This window comes from Salvelinus namaycush, chromosome 15, assembly GCF_016432855.1.
Source record: "Salvelinus namaycush isolate Seneca chromosome 15, SaNama_1.0, whole genome shotgun sequence".
Taxonomy (NCBI): domain Eukaryota; kingdom Metazoa; phylum Chordata; class Actinopteri; order Salmoniformes; family Salmonidae; genus Salvelinus; species Salvelinus namaycush.
Window position 1 is genome coordinate 3,976,516 of NC_052321.1, and position 22,916 is coordinate 3,999,431.

Consider the following 22,916-nt stretch of genomic DNA (forward strand, 5'->3'; position numbering starts at 1 on the left):
TACATATGCGGTGGTACTTAAGGTATATTATGTCAGTTCGGTTGCCCTCTGACACATTCTCATCAATGATAGAATGACATAAACGCTACTGTGAAAAGTCTAAACGTCAGAGGTATCGGATTCACATGGAATTGTTGTTTAATTCAAATGTTTGAATATGACATTGTTTGTGAAGAGGTGAAATGTAATTTTACCTTCCAAATGAGAGATCTGTGTTTTCATAAATTTGGTTTCTGCTCAACCAGGGGCCCGCCCCTGTGAAGAGACCTGGGTAATAGACTTTTCAGACACACCCCTCTCCCTCCACTATAAAAGCCACGAACCAGAAAATAACTTTCTGTTCCGGGTACATTTTGGATGACGATCCGATGTCAAGATGGTTCAGACAATAACTACAGAACTAGGCCAACATCAGCATGGACTTTGATTGTGAATGGTATGAACTTTGAACTCGTATTCACTACAGAAGTGATATCTCCTAGCCTTGGAGTTAGCAACAGCTAAACGCAGGTTCGGAAGGACAGTCCAAGTATCCCCTCTAATACACACAACGTGTTCCCGTGACTACCAGAGACTTCTTCAAAGGACAGAGGACTCGGGTTGGCGACACAGGCCATCTACCACCAACCTACTGAAGCGCAGCTCAGAGTAAATATTCATTGCATTTTCCTCTTCAAATGGCGGTAATTTAGAATGCATAAGATAAGATTTACGATAGCACAGCTCGCCTATGCTCAAGTCTCCCGCGCTTTCACTAGGACTCCCCCCCTTTCCTTTGTGTAACAAGCTGTCATATCGATTCTGCCCGCTAGGGACGTTTTTCTGTATGACGTAATTTGTGATCAAGTTATGATTTAATTGTGTATATGTGTTTCTGTGTGATTAGTTAGGTATTTAGTAAATAAATAATTAAACCCAATTTTGTATTGCTGATTCAACTTGTTAGCCAGGATTCTTGCAGATAATCAAGGACTTACAACTTTCAGATGAGACTGAATAAAATGACGATTAATGTGACTGTTATTTAGTAAAATATTACAAAATCTTTAAGAGTTTATTCGAAAGATAACAGCTCTATAAATATTCTTTCGTGGTGTCCCTCTCTAGTTAATTAATATTTACATGGTTAGTTCAATCAGGTAATATTGATACCGGAGAAATTATTTTATAGAATAGCATGTCATAGCAATCAATCTGGCATAGTCAAAGACACGACAGTATTATCATCATCATGATTAAATACCTGTGTATCCACCCATTTGGCCCCTTCCTTAGACTCCTCCAATCTGCCGTAGAAGTGCACTGGTAGCATGTACTCAGGGCGGGCCTTCTCCCAGGGGTTACCATGACGCAGCCAATCATCTGCCTCTTCCACCTAAGAACAAGGAATTTAACAGTGAATTGCAAATCGACGAGTGACTAAGCAAAACTTCAATAGGAGTCAAAATGACCATGAAACCATAGCCTGGTCCCAGATATGTTGTCTCCTTCTATAGCCTGGTCCCAGATCTGTTGTCTTCTCCTATAGCCTGGTCCCAGATCTGTTTGTGATCTTGCCAACTCCATTGCTCATTGTCAAGACACTGGCATGATGGCACAAACAGAGTGGCACTCAGGCTAATGAAACAATAGATATGAGCATAATGGTTCATAGTACAAAGTAGTAGTATAGTAGTATTATATTATAGTAGCAGTATTATATTATAGAAGTAGTATAGTATATACAGTACCAGTCAAAACGTTTGGACACAGCTACTCATTCCAGGGTTTTCCTTCATGTCTTAAAGTAATGGACTGTCGTTTCTCTTTGCTTATATGAGCCGTTCTTGCCATAATATGGACTTGGTCTTTCACTAATTAGGGTTATCTTCTGTATACCACCCCTACCTTGTCACATCACAACTGATTGGCTCAAACGCATTAAGGAAAGAAATTCCACAAATTAACTTAAGGCACACCTGTTAATTGAAATGCATTCCAGGTGACTAGCTCATGAAGCTGGTTGAGAGAATGCCAAGATTGTGCAAAGCTGTTATCAAGGCAAAGGGTGGCTACTTTGAAGAATGTCAAATTTTAAATATTTTGATTTGCTTAACACTTTTTTGGTTACTACATGATTCCATGTGTTATTTCATAGTTTTGATGTCTTCACTTTTATTCTACAATGTAGAAAATAGTAAAAATAAAGAAAAACTCTTGAATGAGTAGGTGTCCAAACTTTTGGCTGGTACTGTATATTATAGTATAGTAGTATTCTAGTATAGTAGCATTATAATATTCAGTTGAAGTCGGAAGTTTACATACACTTCGGTTGGAGTCATTAAAACTTGTTTTTCAACCAATCCACAAATTTCTTGTTAACAAACTATAGTTTTGGCAAGTCAGTTAGGACATCTACTTCGTGCATGACACAAGTAATTTTTCCAACAACCGTTTACAGAGATTATTTATAATTTACTGTATCACAATTCCAGTGGGTCAGAAGTTTACATACACTAAGTTGACTGTGCCTTTAAACAGCTTGGAAAATTCCAGAAAATTATGTCATGGCTTTAGAAGCTTCTGTTAGGCTAATTGACATCATTTGAGTCAATTGGAAGTGTACCTGTGGATGTATTTCAAGGCCTACCATCAATCTCAGTGCCTATTTGCTTGACAAAATGGGAAAATCAAAAGAAATCAGCCAAGACCTCAGAAAAAAATGGTAGACCGCCACAAGTCTGGTTCATCCTTGGGAGCAATTTCCAAACACCTGAAGGTACCACGTTCATCTGTACAAGCAATAGTACGGAAGTATAAACACCATAGGACCACACACCATAGGACCGCTTTGCTGCAGGAGGGACTGGTACATACCACTCAGGAAGGAGACGTGTTCTGTCTCCTATAGATGAACGTACTTTGGTGCGAAAAGTGCAAATCAATCCCAGAACAACAGCAAAGGACCATGTGAAGATGCTGGAGGAAACAGGTACAAAAGTATCTATATCCACAGTAAAATGAGTCCTATATCGACATAACCTGAAAGGCCGCTCAGCAAGGAAGAAGCCACTGCTCAAAAACCATAAAAAAGCCAGACTATGGTTTAGAACTGCACATGGGGACATTGTACTTTTTAGAGAAATGTCCTCTGGTCTGATGAAACAAAAATAGAACTGTTTGGCCATAATGACCATCGTTATGTTTGGAGGAAAAAGGGGGAGGCTTGCAAGCCGAAGAACACCATCCCAACCGTGAAGCACGGGGGTGGCAGCATCATGTTGTGGGGGTGCTTTGCCGCAGGAGGGACTGGTGCACTTCACAAAATAGATGGCATCATGAGGAAAGAGGAAAATTATGTGGATATATTGAAGCAACATCTCAAGACAGTCAGGAAGTTAAAGCTTGGTCGCAAATGGGTCTTCCAAATGGACAATGACCCCAAGCATACTTCCAAAGTTGTGGCAAAATGGCTTAAGGACAACAAAGTCAAGGTATTGGAGAGGCCATCACAAAGCCCTGACCTCAATCCTTTAGAAAATTTGTGGGCAGAACTGAAAAAGTGTGTGCGAGCAAGGAGGCCTACAAATCTGACTCAGTTACACCAGCTCTGTCAGGAGGAATGGGCCAAAATTCACCCAACTTATTGTGGGAAGCTTGTGGAAGGCTACCTGAAACATCTGACCCAAGTTAAACAATGTAAAGGCAATGCTATCAAATCCTAATTTAGTGTATGTAAACTTCTGACCTACTGGGAATGTGATGAAAGAAATTAAAGCTGAAATAAATAATTCTCTACTATTATTCTGACATTTCACACTCTTAAAATCAAGTGGTGATCCTAACTGACCTAAGACAGGGGATTTCTACTAGGATTAAATGTCAGGAACTGTGAAAAACTGAGTTTAAATGTATTTGGCTAAGGTGTTTGTAAACTCCCGACTTCAACCGTAGTAGTATAGTAGGTATAATAGTATTATATTATAGTAGCATTATAGTATAGTCGTAGTAGCATTATACTATAGTAGTAGTATAGTAGGTATAATAGTATTTGACTATAGTAGTATATATATATATATATATATATATATAGTAGTAGGTACAGAAGGCAGTTCATATTGAGGGTATGTTAAGCCTCTGCAGACTAAACTCTTTGAAGAGGCAAGTGTTACTGAGTGGATTATCCCGGCTGAATAAAATAATTAAATTAAGAAAGATTTAGACAGCCCTCTAGGGCAGGGTTTCTCAAACTTGGTCCTGGGGCCCCACCCTGGGAGAACGTTTAGTTTTAGTTGCCTTTGCACTACACAGCTAATTCAAAGAACCAGCTCATCATCAAGCTTTGCTTATTTGAATCCAGGCTGGGTGGGGAGAGTGAGGAAGTGGGCCACCACAATGTTGCAGACCTGGGTTTAAATACTATTTGAAATCTTTCAAATACTTTTAGCGTTTGCTCTAGTCTGCCTGGAGTGCCAGATGGGTGGGTTTTGCACTTTGGCAACTATTCGATTGATTCCATTGCACCAGACAGGCTCAATCAAACACAGATAAAGTATTTTAAATGATTTAGAATAGTTTTTGAACCCAGCTATGCAGTGTTGGCCAATCATTAACAGGAATGGAAGTTGCAGCCAACTGCCTCCTTTTCTCTGTTGCCGTAGTGTAACAATGCCTGTGTCCCAAACGGCACCCTATTCCCTATATAGTGCACTACTTTTCACCACAGCCCCCCCCATGATCCCTAGTCAAAAGTAGTGCACTACGTAGGGAATAGGGTGGCATTTTGGACGAAGGCAGTGCCTGTTGCGCCAGCCGGTGGTTGGCTCAGAGGTTGAGAAAGCTATTGTGTTGTTGCCCTTCGTTAGACTCTGATAATGACCTACAGTACCTTCTAGAATTTGGCCTGTGTGTTTGCAGTGCAATGTAGTTTTGAACGCTGAAACTAGATTGTACTGATTATTCATTGACTGAAGTGAAGAGGCACGCAACCTGTACTGTACATCACAAAGTGTTTTAGAAATTATAGTGTACTGCAAAGAATTAAATCTTATCATACCCCCCCCCCCCCCAAAAAAAATGCTAACCACCCGTTATTGAAAAGGTGAAAGATTGACATGTCTTAGGGTATGATATTTGTGCGTCTCACTCATCATTATTTCATGATTCATTCAGGATTATCTGTAATCGTGGTAGCATCCACATTAATGTAGAAGTGTTTTGAAACATATTCTATTCTTATTTACAATAAAAGTGACTCCAAAATGACACCATACATTATTTACCGTTAATTTCTATTGGGCACATAATAATCTGAAACACAACCAAAACAAACAGCAAATGAATCTAACAGGTTTGTAGAGTCACAAGCTTGATGTAAATCATTGCATGCTAGGAATATGGGACCAAATAACATACTTTTAACTACTTGAATACACATGTTGAATGTACAACAAAGTGCTGTAATTTATAAAAATCGTTTCACCAGATATGGATGACAATAACCTCAAATTAAAGCTGCCAGTCTGCACTTTATTATATAATTTAAAATGCAAAGTGCAGGAGTACAGAGCCAAAACAACAATAAATGGGTCACTACTGTCCCAATACTGTTGGAACTGGATGTAGCAAAAATGGATGTAGCAATCCCAGATTGCCCCTTTTAAAATGCAGTAGATTTATGCAGTGAAGTGTCGTGGTTATTACCTGCCAACCTTCCTTGATCTTCTGATTGAAGATTCCATATTCATAACGGATGCCGTAACCGTACGCTGCCAGACCCAGGGTAGCCATCGAGTCCAGGAAACAAGCTATATATACACACAGGAAACAATCTTGTAAATGTTCATTATAAACTCTACGTTTATTGGATGAAGGATACAGATACAGTGGATGTCAAGACAAACTGTATGGTGAAGTATGGTGTAGTATGGTGTAGTATGGTGACGTATGGTGACGTATGGTGTAGTATGGTGTAGTATGGTGTAGTACGGTGTAGTACGGGGTAGTACGGGGTAGTACGGGGTAGTACGGTGTAGTACGGTGTAGTATGGTGTAGTACGGTGTAGTATGGTGTAGTACGGTGTAGTACGGTGTAGTATGGTATAGTATGGTGTAGTATGGTGTAGTATGGTGTAGTACGGTGTAGTATGGTGTAGTACGGTGTAGTACGGTGTAGTATGGTATAGTATGGTGTAGTATGGTGTAGTACGGTGTAGTACGGTGTAGTACGGTGTAGTACGGTATAGTATGGTGTTGTACGGTGTAGTATGGGGTAGTACGGGGTAGTATGGTGTAGTACGGGGTAGTATGGTGTAGTACGGTGTAGTATGGTGTAGTATGGTGACGTATGGGGTAGTATGGGGTAGTATGGTGTAGTACGGGGAAGTATGGTGTAGTATGCGGTAGTATGGTGTAGTACGGGGTAGTATGGTGTAGTACGGTGTAGTATGGTGTAGTATGTGGTAGTATGGTGTAGTACGGTGTAGTACGGGGTAGTATGGGGTAGTGCGGTGTAGTACGGTGTAGTATGGTGTAGTACGGGGAAGTACGGTGTAGTATGGTGTAGTATGGTGTAGTACGGGGAAGTATGGTGTAGTATGGTGTAGTATGGTGTAGTATGGTATAGTATGGTGTAGTGTAGTATGGTGTAGTGTGGTGTAGTATGGTGTAGTGTGGTGTAGTATGGTGTAGTATGGTGTAGTATGGTGTAGTATGTGGTAGTATGGTGTAGTACGGTGTAGTACGGGGTAGTATGGGGTAGTATGGGGTAGTACGGTGTAGTACGGGGTAGTATGGGGTAGTGCGGTGTAGTACGGTGTAGTATGGTGTAGTACGGGGAAGTACGGTGTAGTATGGTGTAGTACGGGGAAGTATGGTGTAGTATGGTGTAGTACGGGATAAGTGCTTATGGTAGTCTTCTTATCATATGTCATATTCCTATGGAGGAGGATAGCATTCAGTCTGGCTTAGCCAGGCTATGTTCAGTGGTGAGCGTAGTGTTTCGGTGGGTTTAACCAGGCTAGGGGAAGGTTGCCACTGCTTTGTTTGGGGCTAAGATATTGTGATCGTGTATAAATGCATGAATGTCGGTTTCCATTTGAAAAACTACAACAAACAATAAGACAAGTATAATGAAGTCTGTCTGTGATGGAGGACAGCCTCCTAGTGGTGCTGGTGGAGGTGGTGGGGCGGACAGCCTCCTAGTGGTGCTGGAGGTGGTGGGGCGGACAGCCTCCTAGTGGTGCTGGAGGTGGTGGGGCGGACAGCCTCCTAGTGGTGGTGGTGGGGCGGACAGCCTCCTAGTGGTGGTGGTGGAGGTGGTGGGGCGGACAGCCTCCTAGTGGTGGTGGTGGAGGTGGTGGGGCGGACAGCCTCCTAGTGGTGGAGGTGGAGGTGGTGGGGCGGACAGCCTCCTAGTGGTGGTGGTGGGGCGGACAGCCTCCTAGTGGTGGTGTTGGGGCGGACAGCCTCCTAGTGGTGGTGGAGGTGGTGGGGCGGACAGCCTCCTAGTGGTGCTGGAGGTGGTGGGGCGGACAGCCTCCTAGTGGTGGTGTTGGGGCGGACAGCCTCCTAGTGGTGGTGTTGGGGCGGACAGCCTCCTAGTGGTGGTGTTTGAGGTGGTGGGGTGGACAGCCTCCTAGTGGTGGTGGTGGTGGGGCGGACAGCCTCCTAGTGGTGGTGGTGGTGGGGCGGACAGCCTCCTAGTGGTGGTGGTGGTGGGGCGGACAGCCTCCTAGTGGTGGTGGTGGTGGGGCGGACAGCCTCCTAGTGGTGGAGGTGGTGGGGCGGACAGCCTCCTAGTGGTGGTGGTGGTGGGGCGGACAGCCTCCTAGTGGTGGAGGTGGTGGGGCGGACAGCCTCCTAGTGGTGGAGGTGGTGGGGCGGACAGCCTCCTAGTGGTGGTGTTGGAGGTGGTGAGGAGGACAGCCTCCTAGTGGAGGTGGTGGGGAGGACAGCCTCCTAGTGGTGGTGGTGGTGGTGGGGAGGACAGCCTCCTAGTGGTGGTGTTGGAGGTGGTGGGGAGGACAGCCTCCTAGTGGTGGTGTTGGAGGTGGTGGGGAGGACAGCCTCCTAGTGGTGGTGTTGGAGGTGGTGGGGAGGACAGCCTCCTAGTGGTGGTGGGGAGGTGGTGGGGTGGACAGTCTCCTAGTGGTGGTGTTGGAGGTGGTGGGGTGGACAGCCTCCTAGTGGTGGTGTTGGAGGTGGTGGGGTGGACAGCCTCCTAGTGGTGGTGTTGGAGGTGGTGGGGTGGACAGCCTCCTAGTGGTGGTGTTGGAGGTGGTGGGGCGGACAGCCTCCTAGTGGTGGTGTTGGAGGTGGTGGGGCGGACAGCCTCCTAGTGGTGGTGGTGGTGGGGCGGACAGCCTCCTAGTGGTGGTGGTGGGGCGGACAGCCTCCTAGTGGTGGAGGTGGTGGGGCGGACAGCCTCCTAGTGGTGGTGGTGGTGGGGCGGACAGCCTCCTAGTGGTGGTGGTGGGGCGGACAGCCTCCTAGTGGTGGTGGTGGTGGGGCGGACAGCCTCCTAGTGGTGGTGGTGGGGCGGACAGCCTCCTAGTGGTGGTGGTGGTGGGGCGGACAGCCTCCTAGTGGTGGTGTTGGGGAGGACAGCCTCCTAGTGGTGGTGGTGGGGCGGACAGCCTCCTAGTGGTGGTGTTGGAGGTGGTGGGGCGGACAGCCTCCTAGTGGTGGTGGTGGTGGGGCGGACAGCCTCCTAGTGGTGGTGTTGGAGGTGGGGTGGACAGCCTCCTAGTGGTGGTGTTGGAAGTGGTGGGGTGGACAGCCTCCTAGTGGTGGTGTTGGAAGTGGTGGGGTGGACAGCCTCCTAGTGGTGGTGGAGGTGGTGGGGCGGACAGCCTCCTAGTGGTGGTGGAGGTGGTGGGGCGGACAGCCTCCTAGTGGTGGTGGAGGTGGTGGGGCGGACAGCCTCCTAGTGGCGGTGGTGGGGCGGACAGCCTCCTAGTGGAGGTGTTGGAGGTGCTGGGGCGGACAGCCTCCTAGTGGTGGTGTTGGAGGTGGTGGGTCGGAAAGCCTCCTAGTGGTGGAGGTGGTGGGGAGGACAGCCTCCTAGTGCTGGTGGTGGTGGTGGGGAGGACAGCCTCCTAGTGGTGGTGGTGGGGCGGACAGCCTCCTAGTGGCGGTGGTGGAGGTGGTGGGGCGGACAGCCTCCTAGTGGTGGTGGTGGTGGGGCGGACAGCCTCCTAGTGGCGGTGGTGGTGGGGCGGACAGCCTCCTAGTGGTGGTGGTGGGGCGGACAGCCTCCTAGTGGCGGTGGTGGTGGTGGTGGTGGTGGTGGGGCGGACAGCCTCCTAGTGGCGGTGGTGGTGCGGACAGCCTCCTAGTGGTGGAGGTGGTGGGGCGGACAGCCTCCTAGTGGTGGTGGTGGGGCGGACAGCCTCCTAGTGGTGGTGGTGGTGGGGCGGACAGCCTCCTAGTGGTGGTGTTGGAGGTGGTGGGGCGGACAGCCTCCTAGTGGTGGTGGTGGAGGTGGTGGGGCGGACAGCCTCCTAGTGGTGGTGGAGGTGGTGGGGCGGACAGCCTCCTAGTGGTGGTGGTGGTGGGGCGGACAGCCTCCTAGTGGTGGTGTTGGAGGTGGTGGGGGGACAGCCTCCTAGTGGTGGTGGTGGTGGGGCGGAAAGCCTCCTAGTGGTGGTGTTGGAAGTGGTGGGGTGGACAGCCTCCTAGTGGTGGTGTTGGAGGTGGTGGGGCGGACAGCCTCCTAGTGGTGGTGGTGGTGGTGGGGCGGACAGCCTCCTAGTGGTGGTGTTGGAAGTGGTGGGGTGGACAGCCTCCTAGTGGTGGTGTTGGAGGTGGTGGGGTGGACAGCCTCCTAGTGGTGGTGTTTGAGGTGGTGGGGTGGACAGCCTCCTAGTGGTGGTGGAGGTGGTGGGGCGGAAAGCCTCCTAGTGGTGGTGGTGGTGGGGCGGACAGCCTCCTAGTGGCGGTGGTGGGGCGGACAGCCTCCTAGTGGAGGTGGTGGGGCGGACAGCCTCCTAGTGGCGGTGGTGGGGCGGACAGCCTCCTAGTGGAGGTGGTGGGGCGGACAGCCTCCTAGTGGCGGTGGTGGGGCGGAAAGCCTCCTAGTGGTGGTGGTGGTGGGGCGGACAGCCTCCTAGTGGCGGTGGTGGGGCGGACAGCCTCCTAGTGGAGGTGGTGGGGCGGACAGCCTCCTCGTGTTGATGCGGACAGCCAGCCTACAGCAGACTCCTAAGTGTGGTGCAAACTTCCTGTTCTGGTGAGCCAACAGCAGCCTCCTCGGGTTGAGTAAACTTCCTGTTCTGGTGAGCCAACAGCAGCCTCCTCGGGTTGAGTAAACGTCCTGTTCTGGTGAGCCTACAGCAGCCTCCTCGGGTTGAGTAAACGTCCTGTTCTGGTGAGCCTACAGCAGCCTCCTCGGGTTGAGTAAACGTCCTGTTCTGGTGAGCCAACAGCAGCCTCCTCGGGTTGAGTAAACGTCCTGTTCTGGTGAGCCAACAGCAGCCTAACACACACAGACAGACAGACAGACAGACACATGGATCTTGGTACTGTACCTGCCAGTCTGCCCAGGCCTCCGTTCCCCAGCCCTGCATCCTCCTCCATCTCCTCCAGGTCCTCCATGTCCAAACCCAGCTACATGACAGACATACAAACAACTCAATTCAGTTCGCTCAACTCACAGTCCCATATTAAAGCCTAGTTTATACCCCACAGTCCCATATTAAAGCCTAGTTTATACCCCACAGTCCCATATTAAAAGCCTAGTTTATACCCCACAGTCCCATATTAAAGCCTAGTTTATACCCCCCAGTCCCATATTAAAGCCTAGTTTATACCCCCCAGTCCCATATTAAAGCCTAGTTTATACCCCCCAGTCCCGTATTAAAGCCTAGTTCATACCCCACAGTCCCATATTAAAGCCTAGTTCATACCCCACAGTCCCATATTAAAGCCTAGTTTATACCCCCCAGTCCCATATTAAAGCCTAGTTTATACCCCCCAGTCCCATATTAAAGCCTAGTTTATACCCCACAGTCCCATATTAAAGCCTAGTTTATACCCCACAGTCCCATATTAAAAGGCTAGTTTATACCCCACAGTCCCATATTAAAAGGCTAGTTTATACCCCACAGTCCCATATTAAAAGGCTAGTTTATACCCCACAGTCCCATATTAAAGCCTAGTTTATACCCCACAGTCCCATATTAAAGCCTAGTTTATACCCCACAGTCCCATATTAAAGCCTAGTTTATACCCCACAGTCCCATATTAAAGCCTAGTTTATACCCCACAGTCCCATATTAAAGGCTAGTTTATACCCCACAGTCCCATATTAAAAGGCTAGTTTATACCCCACAGTCCCATATTAAAAGGCTAGTTTATACCCCACAAGTAGCTACTCTAAATAGCGTTGTGTAGCATAGCAAAGCTACGCAGACATGTTCAGTCCTGCAGGATCGCCATTTTGCGAGGCGTTCTTGCGTTGTGTACGCAGGGTGTAAACTAGGCTTTAGTGTCCAATAATGTGTTTGAGCTCAGTGCATTACTCGACACTCAAAAGTTCATATAGGTCATGATTCAGGTTGTGTGTTAATCATGCTGTCACAGTTCTTGTGAAAGTCTGTGTCTCATAAGAAAGTTTGTCTGCCTGTGGCACTAGTCGTTTCTGTCTGCAGACATGTCGGTGTGTTCCTGACGTCTCCCAGTTCCACCTCACCTGGCTGGTAGACTATACACTGTTGTTGTTTTTTACGCTGAACAGTTTCCCTTGTGTATCAAGAATGGTCCACCACCCAAAGGACATCCAGCAAACTTGACACAACTGTGGGAAGCATTGAGTCAACATTGGCCAGCATCCCTGTGGAACGCTTTCGACACCTTGTCGAGTCCTTACCCCAACAAATTCTGAGGCCAAAAGAGGACACAACTTAATACTAAGAAGGTGTTCCTAATGTTTTATACACTCACTGTCTACAAGGTTCCATCTCACCTGGTAGACTGTCTACAAGGTTCCATCTCACCTGGTAGACTGTCTACAAGGTTCCATCTCACCTGGTAGACTGTCTACAAGGTTCCATCTCACCTGGTAGACTGTCTACAAGATTCCATCTCACCTGGTAGACTGTCTACAAGGTTCCATCTCACCTGGTAGACTGTCCACAAGGTTCCATCTCACCTGGTAGACTGTCTATAAGGTTCAAGCTCACCTGGTAGATGGCCTCGTCACAGGCGTTCTGCAGCCCCAGGTTAATCATGGTGTTCTGGAGGGTTCTGCCCATGTAGAACTCCAGGGAGAGGTAGTACACCCGCTGGACAGGAGAACAGGAACATTTAGCAGTGGTTCCGTCCCGTTTCGCCACTCAGTTTCGGCACTGTATCCCTCTCATCTATTTCATATTCTAATCTGTACCGGTCAATAAAATGTCTAAATACACACATATATATACACACAAGTGTGTGGGCCTATGCTCTCCAAAGCCAAACTATGGCTGCACCCCTGCCCAGTCATGTGAAATCCATAGATTAGGGCCTAATGAATTTATTTAAATTGAATGATTTCCTTATTTTATTTTATTTAACTAGGCAAGTCAGTTAAGAACAAATTCTTATTTACAATGACAGCCTAGGAAACAGTGGGTTAACTGCCTTGTTCAGGAGCAGAACAACAGATTTTTACCTTGTCAGCTCGGGGATTCGATCAAGCAACCTTTCGGTTACTGGTCAAACACTCTAACCACTAGGCTTCCTGCCACCCCTTATATGATATGTAACTCAGTAAAATCTTTCAAATTGTTGCATGTTGCATTTATATTTTTACTCAGTATGTTAAACGTACAATATGTTACTAATTTGCTAAACGCTTTATATGTTACGAATATGCAAAATGTTGAATACGTTCAATAGCAAAACGTACAATATGTTACAAATTTGCAAACGTATAATAAATAATGTTACGAATTCTAGCTAGGTGGCTAACGTTAGCTAGCTCGCTAACTTTAGCTAGGCTATGGGTTAAGGTTTAAGGTTAGGGGAAAGGTTAGCTAAAAGGTTTAAGGTTAGGGTTACCTAACATGCTAAGTAGTTGAAAGTTGCTAATTAGCATGGACCCCACAAGGGTGCGTTCTCAGCCCTCTTCTGTACTCCCTGTTCACCCGCGACTGCGTGGCCATGCATGCCTCCAACTCAATCATCAAGTTTGCAGACGACACTACAGTGGTGGGCTTGATTACCAACAACGACGAGACGGCCTACAGGGAGGAGGTGAGGGCCCTCAGAGTGTGGTGTCAGGAAAATAACCTCTCACTCCACGTCAACAAAAGGAGATGATCGTGGACTTCAGGAAACAGCAGAGGGAGCATCACCTATCCACATCGACGGGACAGTAGTGGAGAAGGTAGAAAGTTAAGTTCCTCGGCGTACACATCACGGACACACTGAAATGGTCCACCCACACAGACAGCAACAGCTCCTCTTCAACCTCAGGAGGCTGAAGAAATTTGGCTTGTCACCTAAAACACTCACAAACTTTTACAGATGCACAATCGAGAGCATCCTGTCAGGGTGGTAAAACCGCCTGGTACGGCAACTGCTCCGCCCCAAACCGTGAGGCTCTCCAGAGGGTAGTGAGGTCTGCACAACGAATCACTGGGGGCAAACTACCTGCCCTCCAGGACACCTACAGCATCCGATGTCACAGGAAGGCCAAAAAGATCATAAAAGACAACAACCACCAGAGCCACTGCCTGTTCACCCCGCTATCATCCAGAAGGCGAGGTCAGTACAAGTGCATCAAAGCTGGGACCGAGAGACTGAAAAACAGCTTCTATCTCAAGGCCATCAGACTGTTAAACAGCCACCACTAACATTTAGTGGCTGCTGCCAACATACTGACTCAAATCTCTGGCCACATTAATAAATGTAATAAATGGATTTAATAAAAGGTATCACTAGTCACTTTAAATGACGCCACTTTAATCGTCTACATACCCTACATTACTCATCTCATATGTATATACTGTACTCTATACCATCTACTGCATCTTGCCTATGCCGTTCGGGCCATCGCTCATCCATATATTTATATATGTAAATATTCTTATTCATCCCTTTACACTTGTGTGTGTATAAGGTAGTTGTTGTGGAATTGTTAGATTACTTGTTAGATATTACTGCACATTCGGACCTAGACGCACAAGCATTTCGTTACACTCGCATTAACATCTGCTAACCATGTGTATGTGACCAATTTATTTATTCTTTGATGATGATGATGATGTAAATAAAATTAGAGGGGCGACTCTGACCAGCCGACCAAATGAGGACAAGACAGACAGGTAGCCAGGATCATTCTCCACGTAAACTGGTTGGAAAAGGAAATAACTTTGAAACAAACAACTTTACCTTGGGGTCGGTCTCATAGTAGAACTGTTGGGTTCTGATCCATCTTCCCACCAGGTGATCACGAACCGTGTGCGCTAGGGCGAAGTAATAATCCCGCGGCGTCGCTATGTTCCTGTCTTTGACCAAAGTGAAGTGGAGGTGTCGGTTAAAACCTTTCTTCAACTCGGCAACATTCTCGACACCGACTATTCCTCTGATACTGATCTGTTTACGCTTCTCCTGGTCAGTTCGAGACGTCGCCATGCTGCTGAACAAAACTGCTGCTGTCAGTCTTCAACTTTAACCGTAAAGTGGCAAAGTGAAGTGTAGGTCCTAGCATTTCTGTGGCATCGGTCTCCTCCTCTCTAATGTCCATTGGTGCATGCAGGCGGATGTGTGTCGCTACCCAGCCTCTCCAACCTCTTGCGGATCAAGCCGTTGAGCTCACATGACTGGCACCTTTGACTTGGGCAGCTACAGGTAGCTAGCTCGACATACATTAGCATTAGCAGCTAGTTAGCTCACAGCAGAGAGAAAATATTTGAAGGCTAAATGTTTTTGGACACCTATAATTTATTGAATATTCATAAATACAGAAAACACCAAGAGATCAGTAATAGTAACACTTCTAATAATAATAATAATATCATAATTTGTCTTTATCGACTACAACACTGAGTGTACAAAACATTATGGACACCTTCCTAATATTGAGTTACACCCCCTCCATGTTGACTCCAATGCTTCCCACAGTTATGTCAAATTGGCTGGATGTCCTTTGGATGGTGAACCATTCTTGATACACACAGGAAACTGTTGAGCGTGGAAAAACCCAAGCCGCGTTGCCGTTTTGTACACTCGGTGTATTGTATGTATAAGTAAGTAGGCTAGTATATGCAAATTAAAACAATGCTTGAGGACATTCCAACATTTATATAATCTGCCAAACAGACCATCACTTTGGGATGTTAAACGACCATGTCTGACGCACGCTCTGCATGCGCAGCATAGGGTAGGCTATAACTCTATACTGTATATTGAAATAAACTGCCAATGTCGCCCAGCGACTGTATCGACATTTCGAGAATTATAAATTAGGACAATAAAAGAAAGGTGTTTTGAGGGACTAAGGGATACACTTTTTTTGGAGGGGGGGGGGGGGGGGGGGGGGGGGGGTTCACCACAAATACTTTGCTCAAATGTGCATTTTCTTTTAAAACTCACCATCTCTAGGGGTAGGCACCATATGACTCAAATGAAATGACCTACAGCTGGTTTAGACATCAATTAAAACGAGTATGGATAAATAACACCACTGGATCGACCTTCATTCAAAAATATCTAATTCAAGTTGATGCTTACCGACAGTATCTACAAAGTGTATTTGCATTGAACCAAATATCAATATTTCAGGCTAAAAATTGTATAACAACAAGCTTACAGAAACAGGGCTAAATGAAAATCTACTTTGTATGCTGGAAGAGTTATGAAACATTGACATATTTGTCTTTATTTGGCCTACATCCTAGGATAATTACCATATTTGTCTTTACTTGGCCTGGATCCTAGATGACCCCCCCCCCCCCCCCCCCCCCCACTCTGTCTCTCTCTCTGACCCGCTCTCTTTCTCTCTCCACAGGCCTGTGAGGATATTTTGGGCAGAGTGCACCTGCGGTGAAGACCAAAGTGAATTCTGTCTAGTAGCCTCCATAATGACTCAACAAAAGAGGCCGACAGAAAAACAACTAAGTGTTTAGAGAGTTGTCAGTGGGATTAATGAAGATTTAACTCAGTCAAGCAGCAAGACCAGGCAGGCCCATGTTACCCCTCTATAGGTCTGGAGTCGCATTGTGCCACCCCCTTTATAGCCTAACACTAGGCCTACTGCTCCAGTAGTCATGGTTACACTAGGCCTACTGCTCCAGTAGTCATGGTTACACTAGGTATACTGCTCCAGTAGTCATGGTTACAATAGGCATACTGCTTCAGTAGTCATGGTTACACTAGGCCTACTGCTCCAGTAGTCATGGTTACACTAGGCCTACTGCTCCAGTAGTCATGGTTACACCAGGCCTACTGCTCCAGTAGTCATGGTTACACCAGGCCTACTGCTCCAGTAGTCATGGTTACACCAGGCCTACTGCTCCAGTAGTCATGGTTACACCAGGCCTACTGCTCCAGTAGTCATGGTTACACCAGGCCTACTGCTCCAGTAGTCATGGTTACACCAGGCCTACTGCTCCAGTAGTCATGGTTACACCAGGCCTACTGCTCCAGTAGTCATGGTTACACCAGGCCTACGGCTCCAGTCACAGTTAAATGTTGGCCTTCCACTCAGTCATGCAACCAGGCAGCCAATATAGCTTTTACACTGCTGAGGCAGCATTACATTATTCACCACCATAGGCCCACCAACACCCAAAATAACCAACACCCAAAATAACCAACACCCAACATAACCAACACCCAAAATAACCAACACCCAAAATAACCAACATAACCAACACCCAAAATAACCAACACCCAAAATATGGATGGAAGATGGATGATGACTGTATCTAAATCACCCTGCTATACTGTAGGCGTTGTATGATTCCTAAATCACCCTGCAATACTGTAGGCGTTGTATGATTCCTAAATCACCCTGCAATACTGTAGGCGTTGTATGATTCCTAAATCACCCTGCAATACTGTAGGCGTTGTATGATTCCTAAATCACCCTGCAATACTGTAGGCGTTGTATGATTCCTAAATCACCCTGCAATACTGTAGGCGTTGTATGATTCCTAAATCACCCTGCAATACTGTAGGCGTTGTATGATTCCTAAATCACCCTGCAATACTGTAGGCGTTGTATGATTCCTAAATCACCCTGCAATACTGTAGGCGTTGTATGATTCCTAAATCACCCTGCTATACTGTAGGCGTTGTATGATTCCTAAATCACCCTGCAATACTGTAGGCGTTGTATGATTCCTAAATCACCCTGCTATACTGTAGGCGTTGTATGATTCCTAAATCACCCTGCAATACTGTAGGCGTTGTATGATTCCTAAATCACCCTGCAATACTGTAGGCGTTGTATGATTCCTAAATCACCCTGCAATACTGTAGGCGTTGTATGATTCCTAAATCACCCTGCTATACTGTAGGCGTTGTATGATTCCTAAATCACCCTGCTATACTGTAGGCGTTGTATGATTCCTAAATCACCCTGCAATACTGTAGGCGTTGTATGATTCCTAAATCACCCTGCAATACTGTAGGCGTTGTATGATTCCTAAATCACCCTGCTATACTGTAGGCGTTGTATGATTCCTAAATCACCCTGCTATACTGTAGGCGTTGTATGATTCCTAAATCACCCTGCAATACTGTAGGCGTTGTATGATTCCTAATGACATCAAATAAATGGATATGCTTCCAAAGAGGATTCCTCAAGACGTCGATGCAGCATCCTCTTACCATGGCCCTGGAATTCTCTTGAAAATACGGGAGTTAGCCGAACAGGGATTCCAAAGGGCTCATTTGAAAGTATCCTTCACCAATATGACACCCCAGAGAGCGTACACTAAAGTCAGGGCGAATGACAAGTGTCACTGTATATGTCTCAAATGGCACCCTATATGTCTCAAACGGTACCCTATTCCATATATAGTGCACTACTTTCGACCAGATCCCAATCAAAAGTAGTGCACTAAATAGGGAGCCATTTGGGATACAGGAGCAGCTGTGTGCTGAGGTAAAGACTTATAATAGGTTTATCAAGTGTTTATAGGTATAAAGGTACAACTATGAAGGTCTAACAAGGGAGAGAGCATGTTTAAATTCTGTCTTTGTTTTTTTGTAGCCCATCAACCACTAGCGCTAGCCTGGGTACCAGTTTGTTTCCTTTGTGCTCCTCGCCACTCCTTGTCAAGCCAAACTTGTTGACAAAGAGTGGAATGATAGCACAAACAGACTGGTACCCAGGCTATACTATGCCATGGCTGCCTATATTTACTGTACGGTTTGAGAGCAGCAGCACACGTCAGACTACTTTACAGCTTTTAATGACACGAAACAGCACCTCATGGGATATATTCCTTTTCGTAATTAAATTCATAATTAAAGTTGCAAAATAAGGAACAACAATGACCTAACGTGGAAAATCCCCAACGAAGAGGCTCTCTGTCCGAACGTAACTAATAACATCAAATAACTAATGACGTCAATAACTAATACATCTACATCCATCTCCTCAACATAACAACATTTTCATGAATGATAGTACAAAAAACTATTAGGAGTCATAAAAGTGTCCTACATGGCACCCTATTCCCTACCTAGTGCACTACTTTTCACCATAGACCCCCTTTAGTAAATAAAAAAAAGTAGTGTACTATATAGGAAATAGGGTTCCATTTAGGAATCATCCTAGGATTCAGTCATCTACAGTAAGAGTATTAGTATGCTGTGTTGTAGTGACACCTCATTCACAATAACCTGTAACGTAGAGGAAGGGGGAAAACATCCAAACATTTTCATTGTTGTTGGTCACCAACATCATCACCCCAACGACCACCATCCCCATCCATACTACTGCTCCTACTGATAGCAATAGCAGAATAAGACTGTATAATAACAATAATACTAGATCTGGTGTAATTATAGCGCCTCTTGCCAGCTGCCAGTGGATAGATCCCAAAGGGTACCCTATACTCTACACAGCCCACTACTTTTGACCAGAACCCTATAGGCCACAGGTGTCAAACTCATTCCACGGGGGGCCGAGTGTCTGCGGGTTTTCGCTCCTCCCTTGTACTTGATTGATGAATTAACATCACTAATTAGTTAGGAACTCCCCACACCTGGTTGTCTAGGGCTTTATTGAAAGGAAAAACCCAAAACCTGCAGACACTAGGCCCTCCGTGGAATGAGTTTGACACCCCTGCTATAGGCCCTATGTAGGCAATAGGGTACCATTTTAGGACGTAGCCATAGACATACTTTACATATAGTCAGCGCTTAGAAACATTAATGACAGCTGCACTGTGGAGAAACAGATGGTGACACGTCCTAAATGACATCCTATTTCTTAATATACTGTAGTTCATTATATAAGAAATGAGGTCCCATTTGGGAAGCCCGATTGGATCAATAAATAACCCATTTGGGACGCCCAATTGGATCAATAAATAACCCAATTGGGACGCCCGATTGGATCAATAAATAATCCATTTGGGATGCCCCATTGGATCAATAAATAACCCATTTGGGACGCCCAATTGGATCAACAAATAACCCATTTGGGACGCCCCATTGGATCAATAAATAACCCATTTGGGACGCCCAATTGGATCAATAAATAACCCATTTGGGATGCCCAATTGGATCAATAAATAATCCATTTGGGATGCCCCATTGGATCAATAAATAACCCATTTGGGACGCCCAATTGGATCAACAAATAACCCATTTGGGACGCCCCATTGGATCAATAAATAACCCATTTGGGACGCCCAATTGGATCAATAAATAACCCATTTGGGATGCCCAATTGGATCAATAAATAACCCATTTGGGATGCCCCATTGGATCAATAAATAACCCATTTGGGATGCCCCATTGGATCAACAAATAACCCATTTGGGACGCCCCATTGGATCAACAAATAACCCATTTTGGACGCCCCATTGGATCAACAAATAACCCATTTGGGATGCCCAATTGGATCAATAAATAACCCATTTTGGACGCCCAATTAGATCAACAAATAACCCATTTGGGACGCCCCATTGGATCAATAAATAACCCATTTGGGATGCCCGATAGGATCAATAAATAAAGACCTGTTTACTTCCAGTAGTAGAATATAATAAGTTGACTCTCTCGTTAGTTGGTTACAAACTATGGATGAGATTCAGGTTCACACAAGCAAAGCCACTAGTAGCGTCTCATTTACAGAGTACAACAGCAATACAGTCCATGCCCGAGTCACTAATGACAACCTATTCTCTATGTAGTGCACTACTTTTCACCAGAGCCCTATGGGTCAGTTTGAGAACAGCACACATCTATGGGGCGCTGGTCAAAAGAAGTGCCCTTTTTGGGATGCAACCCATTGCTTTCTGTCAGGGATCAGTGCATCGGTCACCGTCAGCCGTCTACAGGTAGATCTGTATCCTGGTCTCTTCAGTCCTCTTCTGCTGCCCCTGGCTGTCATAAAGGGTCATTCACCAATGTGGGTTTCTTTAGTCTCTTGTATGTGCTGTGTGTATGTTTGGTGGGACAGAAAAGCTTCAAGGATTCTAATGAAATGATGGTGTGGAGAAGTGGTACCATGTTTACTGCTGCGGGAGGTGTGTGTGTGTGTGTGTGTGTGTGTATAGCAGTAGAACATCACCATGGCAACATTTAAAGACCACAGAGTTATTACTATGACTCGCAGATACATGGCAGGGTTGTTATGGATAGATACATGGCAGGGTTGTTATGGATAGATACATGGCAGGGTTGTTATGGATAGATACATGGCAGGGTTGTTATGGATAGATACATGGCAGGGTTGTTATGGATAGATACATGGCAGGGTTGTTATGGATAGATACATGGCAGGGTTGTTATGGATAGATACATGGCAGGGTTGTTATGGATAGATACATGGCAGGGTTGTTATGGATAGATACATGGCAGGGTTGTTATGGACAGATACATGGCAGGGTTGTTATGGATAGATACATGGCAGGGTTGTTATGGATAGATACATGGCAGGGTTGTTATGGATAGATACATGGCAGGGTTGTTATGGATAGATACATGGCAGGGTTGTTATGGATAGATACATGGCAGGGTTGTTATGGATAGATACATGGCAGGGTTGTTATGGATAGATACATGGCAGGGTTGTTATGGATAGATACATGGCAGGGTTGTTATGGATAGATACATGGCAGGGTTGTTATGGATAGATACATGGCAGGGTTGTTATGGATAGATACATGGCAGGGTTGTTATGGATAGATACATGGCAGGGTTGTTATGGATAGATACATGGCAGGGTTGTTATGGATAGATACATGGCAGGGTTGTTATGGATAGATACATGGCAGGGTTGTTATGGATAGATACATGGCAGGGTTGTTATGGATAGATACATGGCAGGGTTGTTATGGATAGATACATGGCAGGGTTGTTATGGATAGATACATGGCAGGGTTGTTATGGATAGATACATGGCAGGGTTGTTATGGATAGATACATGGCAGGGTTGTTATGGATAGATACATGGCAGGGTTGTTATGGATAGATACATGGCAGGGTTGTTATGGATAGATACATGGCAGGGTTGTTATGGATAGATACATGGCAGGGTTGTTATGGTGAACTTTAACCCAATCATAATAATTTACATGTTAAGACAGGACAGTAAGCTCAGAGTTCCATTTCCAGGTGAGAGTTCCAGGTGTCCATGGTTATGGAGCAGGATGTTTGTACATGTATGACTGAGTATCCATGGTTACGGAGTAGTATATACATGTATGGCTGAGTGTCCATGGTTATGGAGCAGGATGTTTGTACATGTATGACTGAGTATCCATGGTTACGGAGCAGTCTGTATGTACATGTATGGCTGAGTATCCATGGTTACGGAGCATGGTTACGGAGCAGTCTGTATGTACATGTATGGCTGAGTATCCATGGTTATGGAGCAGTATATACATGTATGGCTGAGTGTCCATGGTTACAGAGCAGTATATACATGTATGGCTGAGTGTCCATGGTTACGGAGCAGTATGTATGCACATGTATGGCTGAGTGTCCATGGTTACGGAGCAGTCTGTATGTAGATGTATGGCTGGGTATCCATGGTTACGGAGCAGTATATACATGTATGGCTGAGTATCCATGGTTACGGAGCAGCCTGTATGTACATGTATGGCTGAGTATCCATGGATACGGAGCAGTATATACATGTATGGCTGAGTGTCCATGGTTACGGAGCAGCCTGTATGTACATGTATGGCTGAGTATCCATGGATACGGAGCAGTATATACATGTATGGCTGAGTGTCCATGGTTACGGAGCAGTATATACATGTATGGCTCAGTATTGAGAGTCTTGTACTGTACAGTCAAAGGCTATGGGTCTGGACCGTCTGGTGATCTGTAGAGTTCAGGGGTCAGGAGCATTGTCAGTCGACGTCACTCCAACCCAACACTAGTCCCGCGATCGACAGGCAAAGATTGCGCTATCTGATGTGAGACGATGCGGCTGGTTGGTCTATAGAGGAAAGGGGACGCGGTGTTGTGAGTTAAATTAACCCTCTAGGGTACATCTGAAATCCCACCCTATTCCTATGTAATGCAATACTTTTGGCACAAGTCTGGCCAAAAATAGTGCCAAATATAGGGAATAGGGTGCAATTTGGGAGGGTAAATTGAGCAGCCTGGTGCCTTCTGAGTACCAAATGGCTCCCTATTCCTTATAAAGTCCCTATATGGCTGTGGTTAAAAGTAGTGCACTATATAGGGAATAGGGTTCTATAGGGCCCTGGTCTAAAGTAGCACACTATATAGGGAATAGGGTGCCAATTGGTACA

General features: G+C 45.8%; 1 protein-coding gene across 1 annotated transcript in view; it reads right to left on the bottom strand.

Annotated features, from left to right (window-relative positions):
• Positions 1–14,725, bottom strand: part of pygl (phosphorylase, glycogen, liver) — a 32,908-nt gene extending 18,183 nt beyond the window's left edge. Inside the window, exons 1-5 of the mRNA XM_039009216.1 lie at positions 14,356–14,725; positions 12,162–12,263; positions 10,509–10,587; positions 5,683–5,786; positions 1,244–1,375 (exon numbers count right to left, since the gene is read on the bottom strand). Of these exons, the coding sequence (XP_038865144.1) occupies positions 1,244–1,375; positions 5,683–5,786; positions 10,509–10,587; positions 12,162–12,263; positions 14,356–14,598 (660 nt within the window). The 5' untranslated portion in view covers positions 14,599–14,725. The remainder of the gene's footprint in view (positions 1–1,243; positions 1,376–5,682; positions 5,787–10,508; positions 10,588–12,161; positions 12,264–14,355) is intronic.
• Between the last annotated feature and the right edge of the window lie 8,191 nt (positions 14,726–22,916).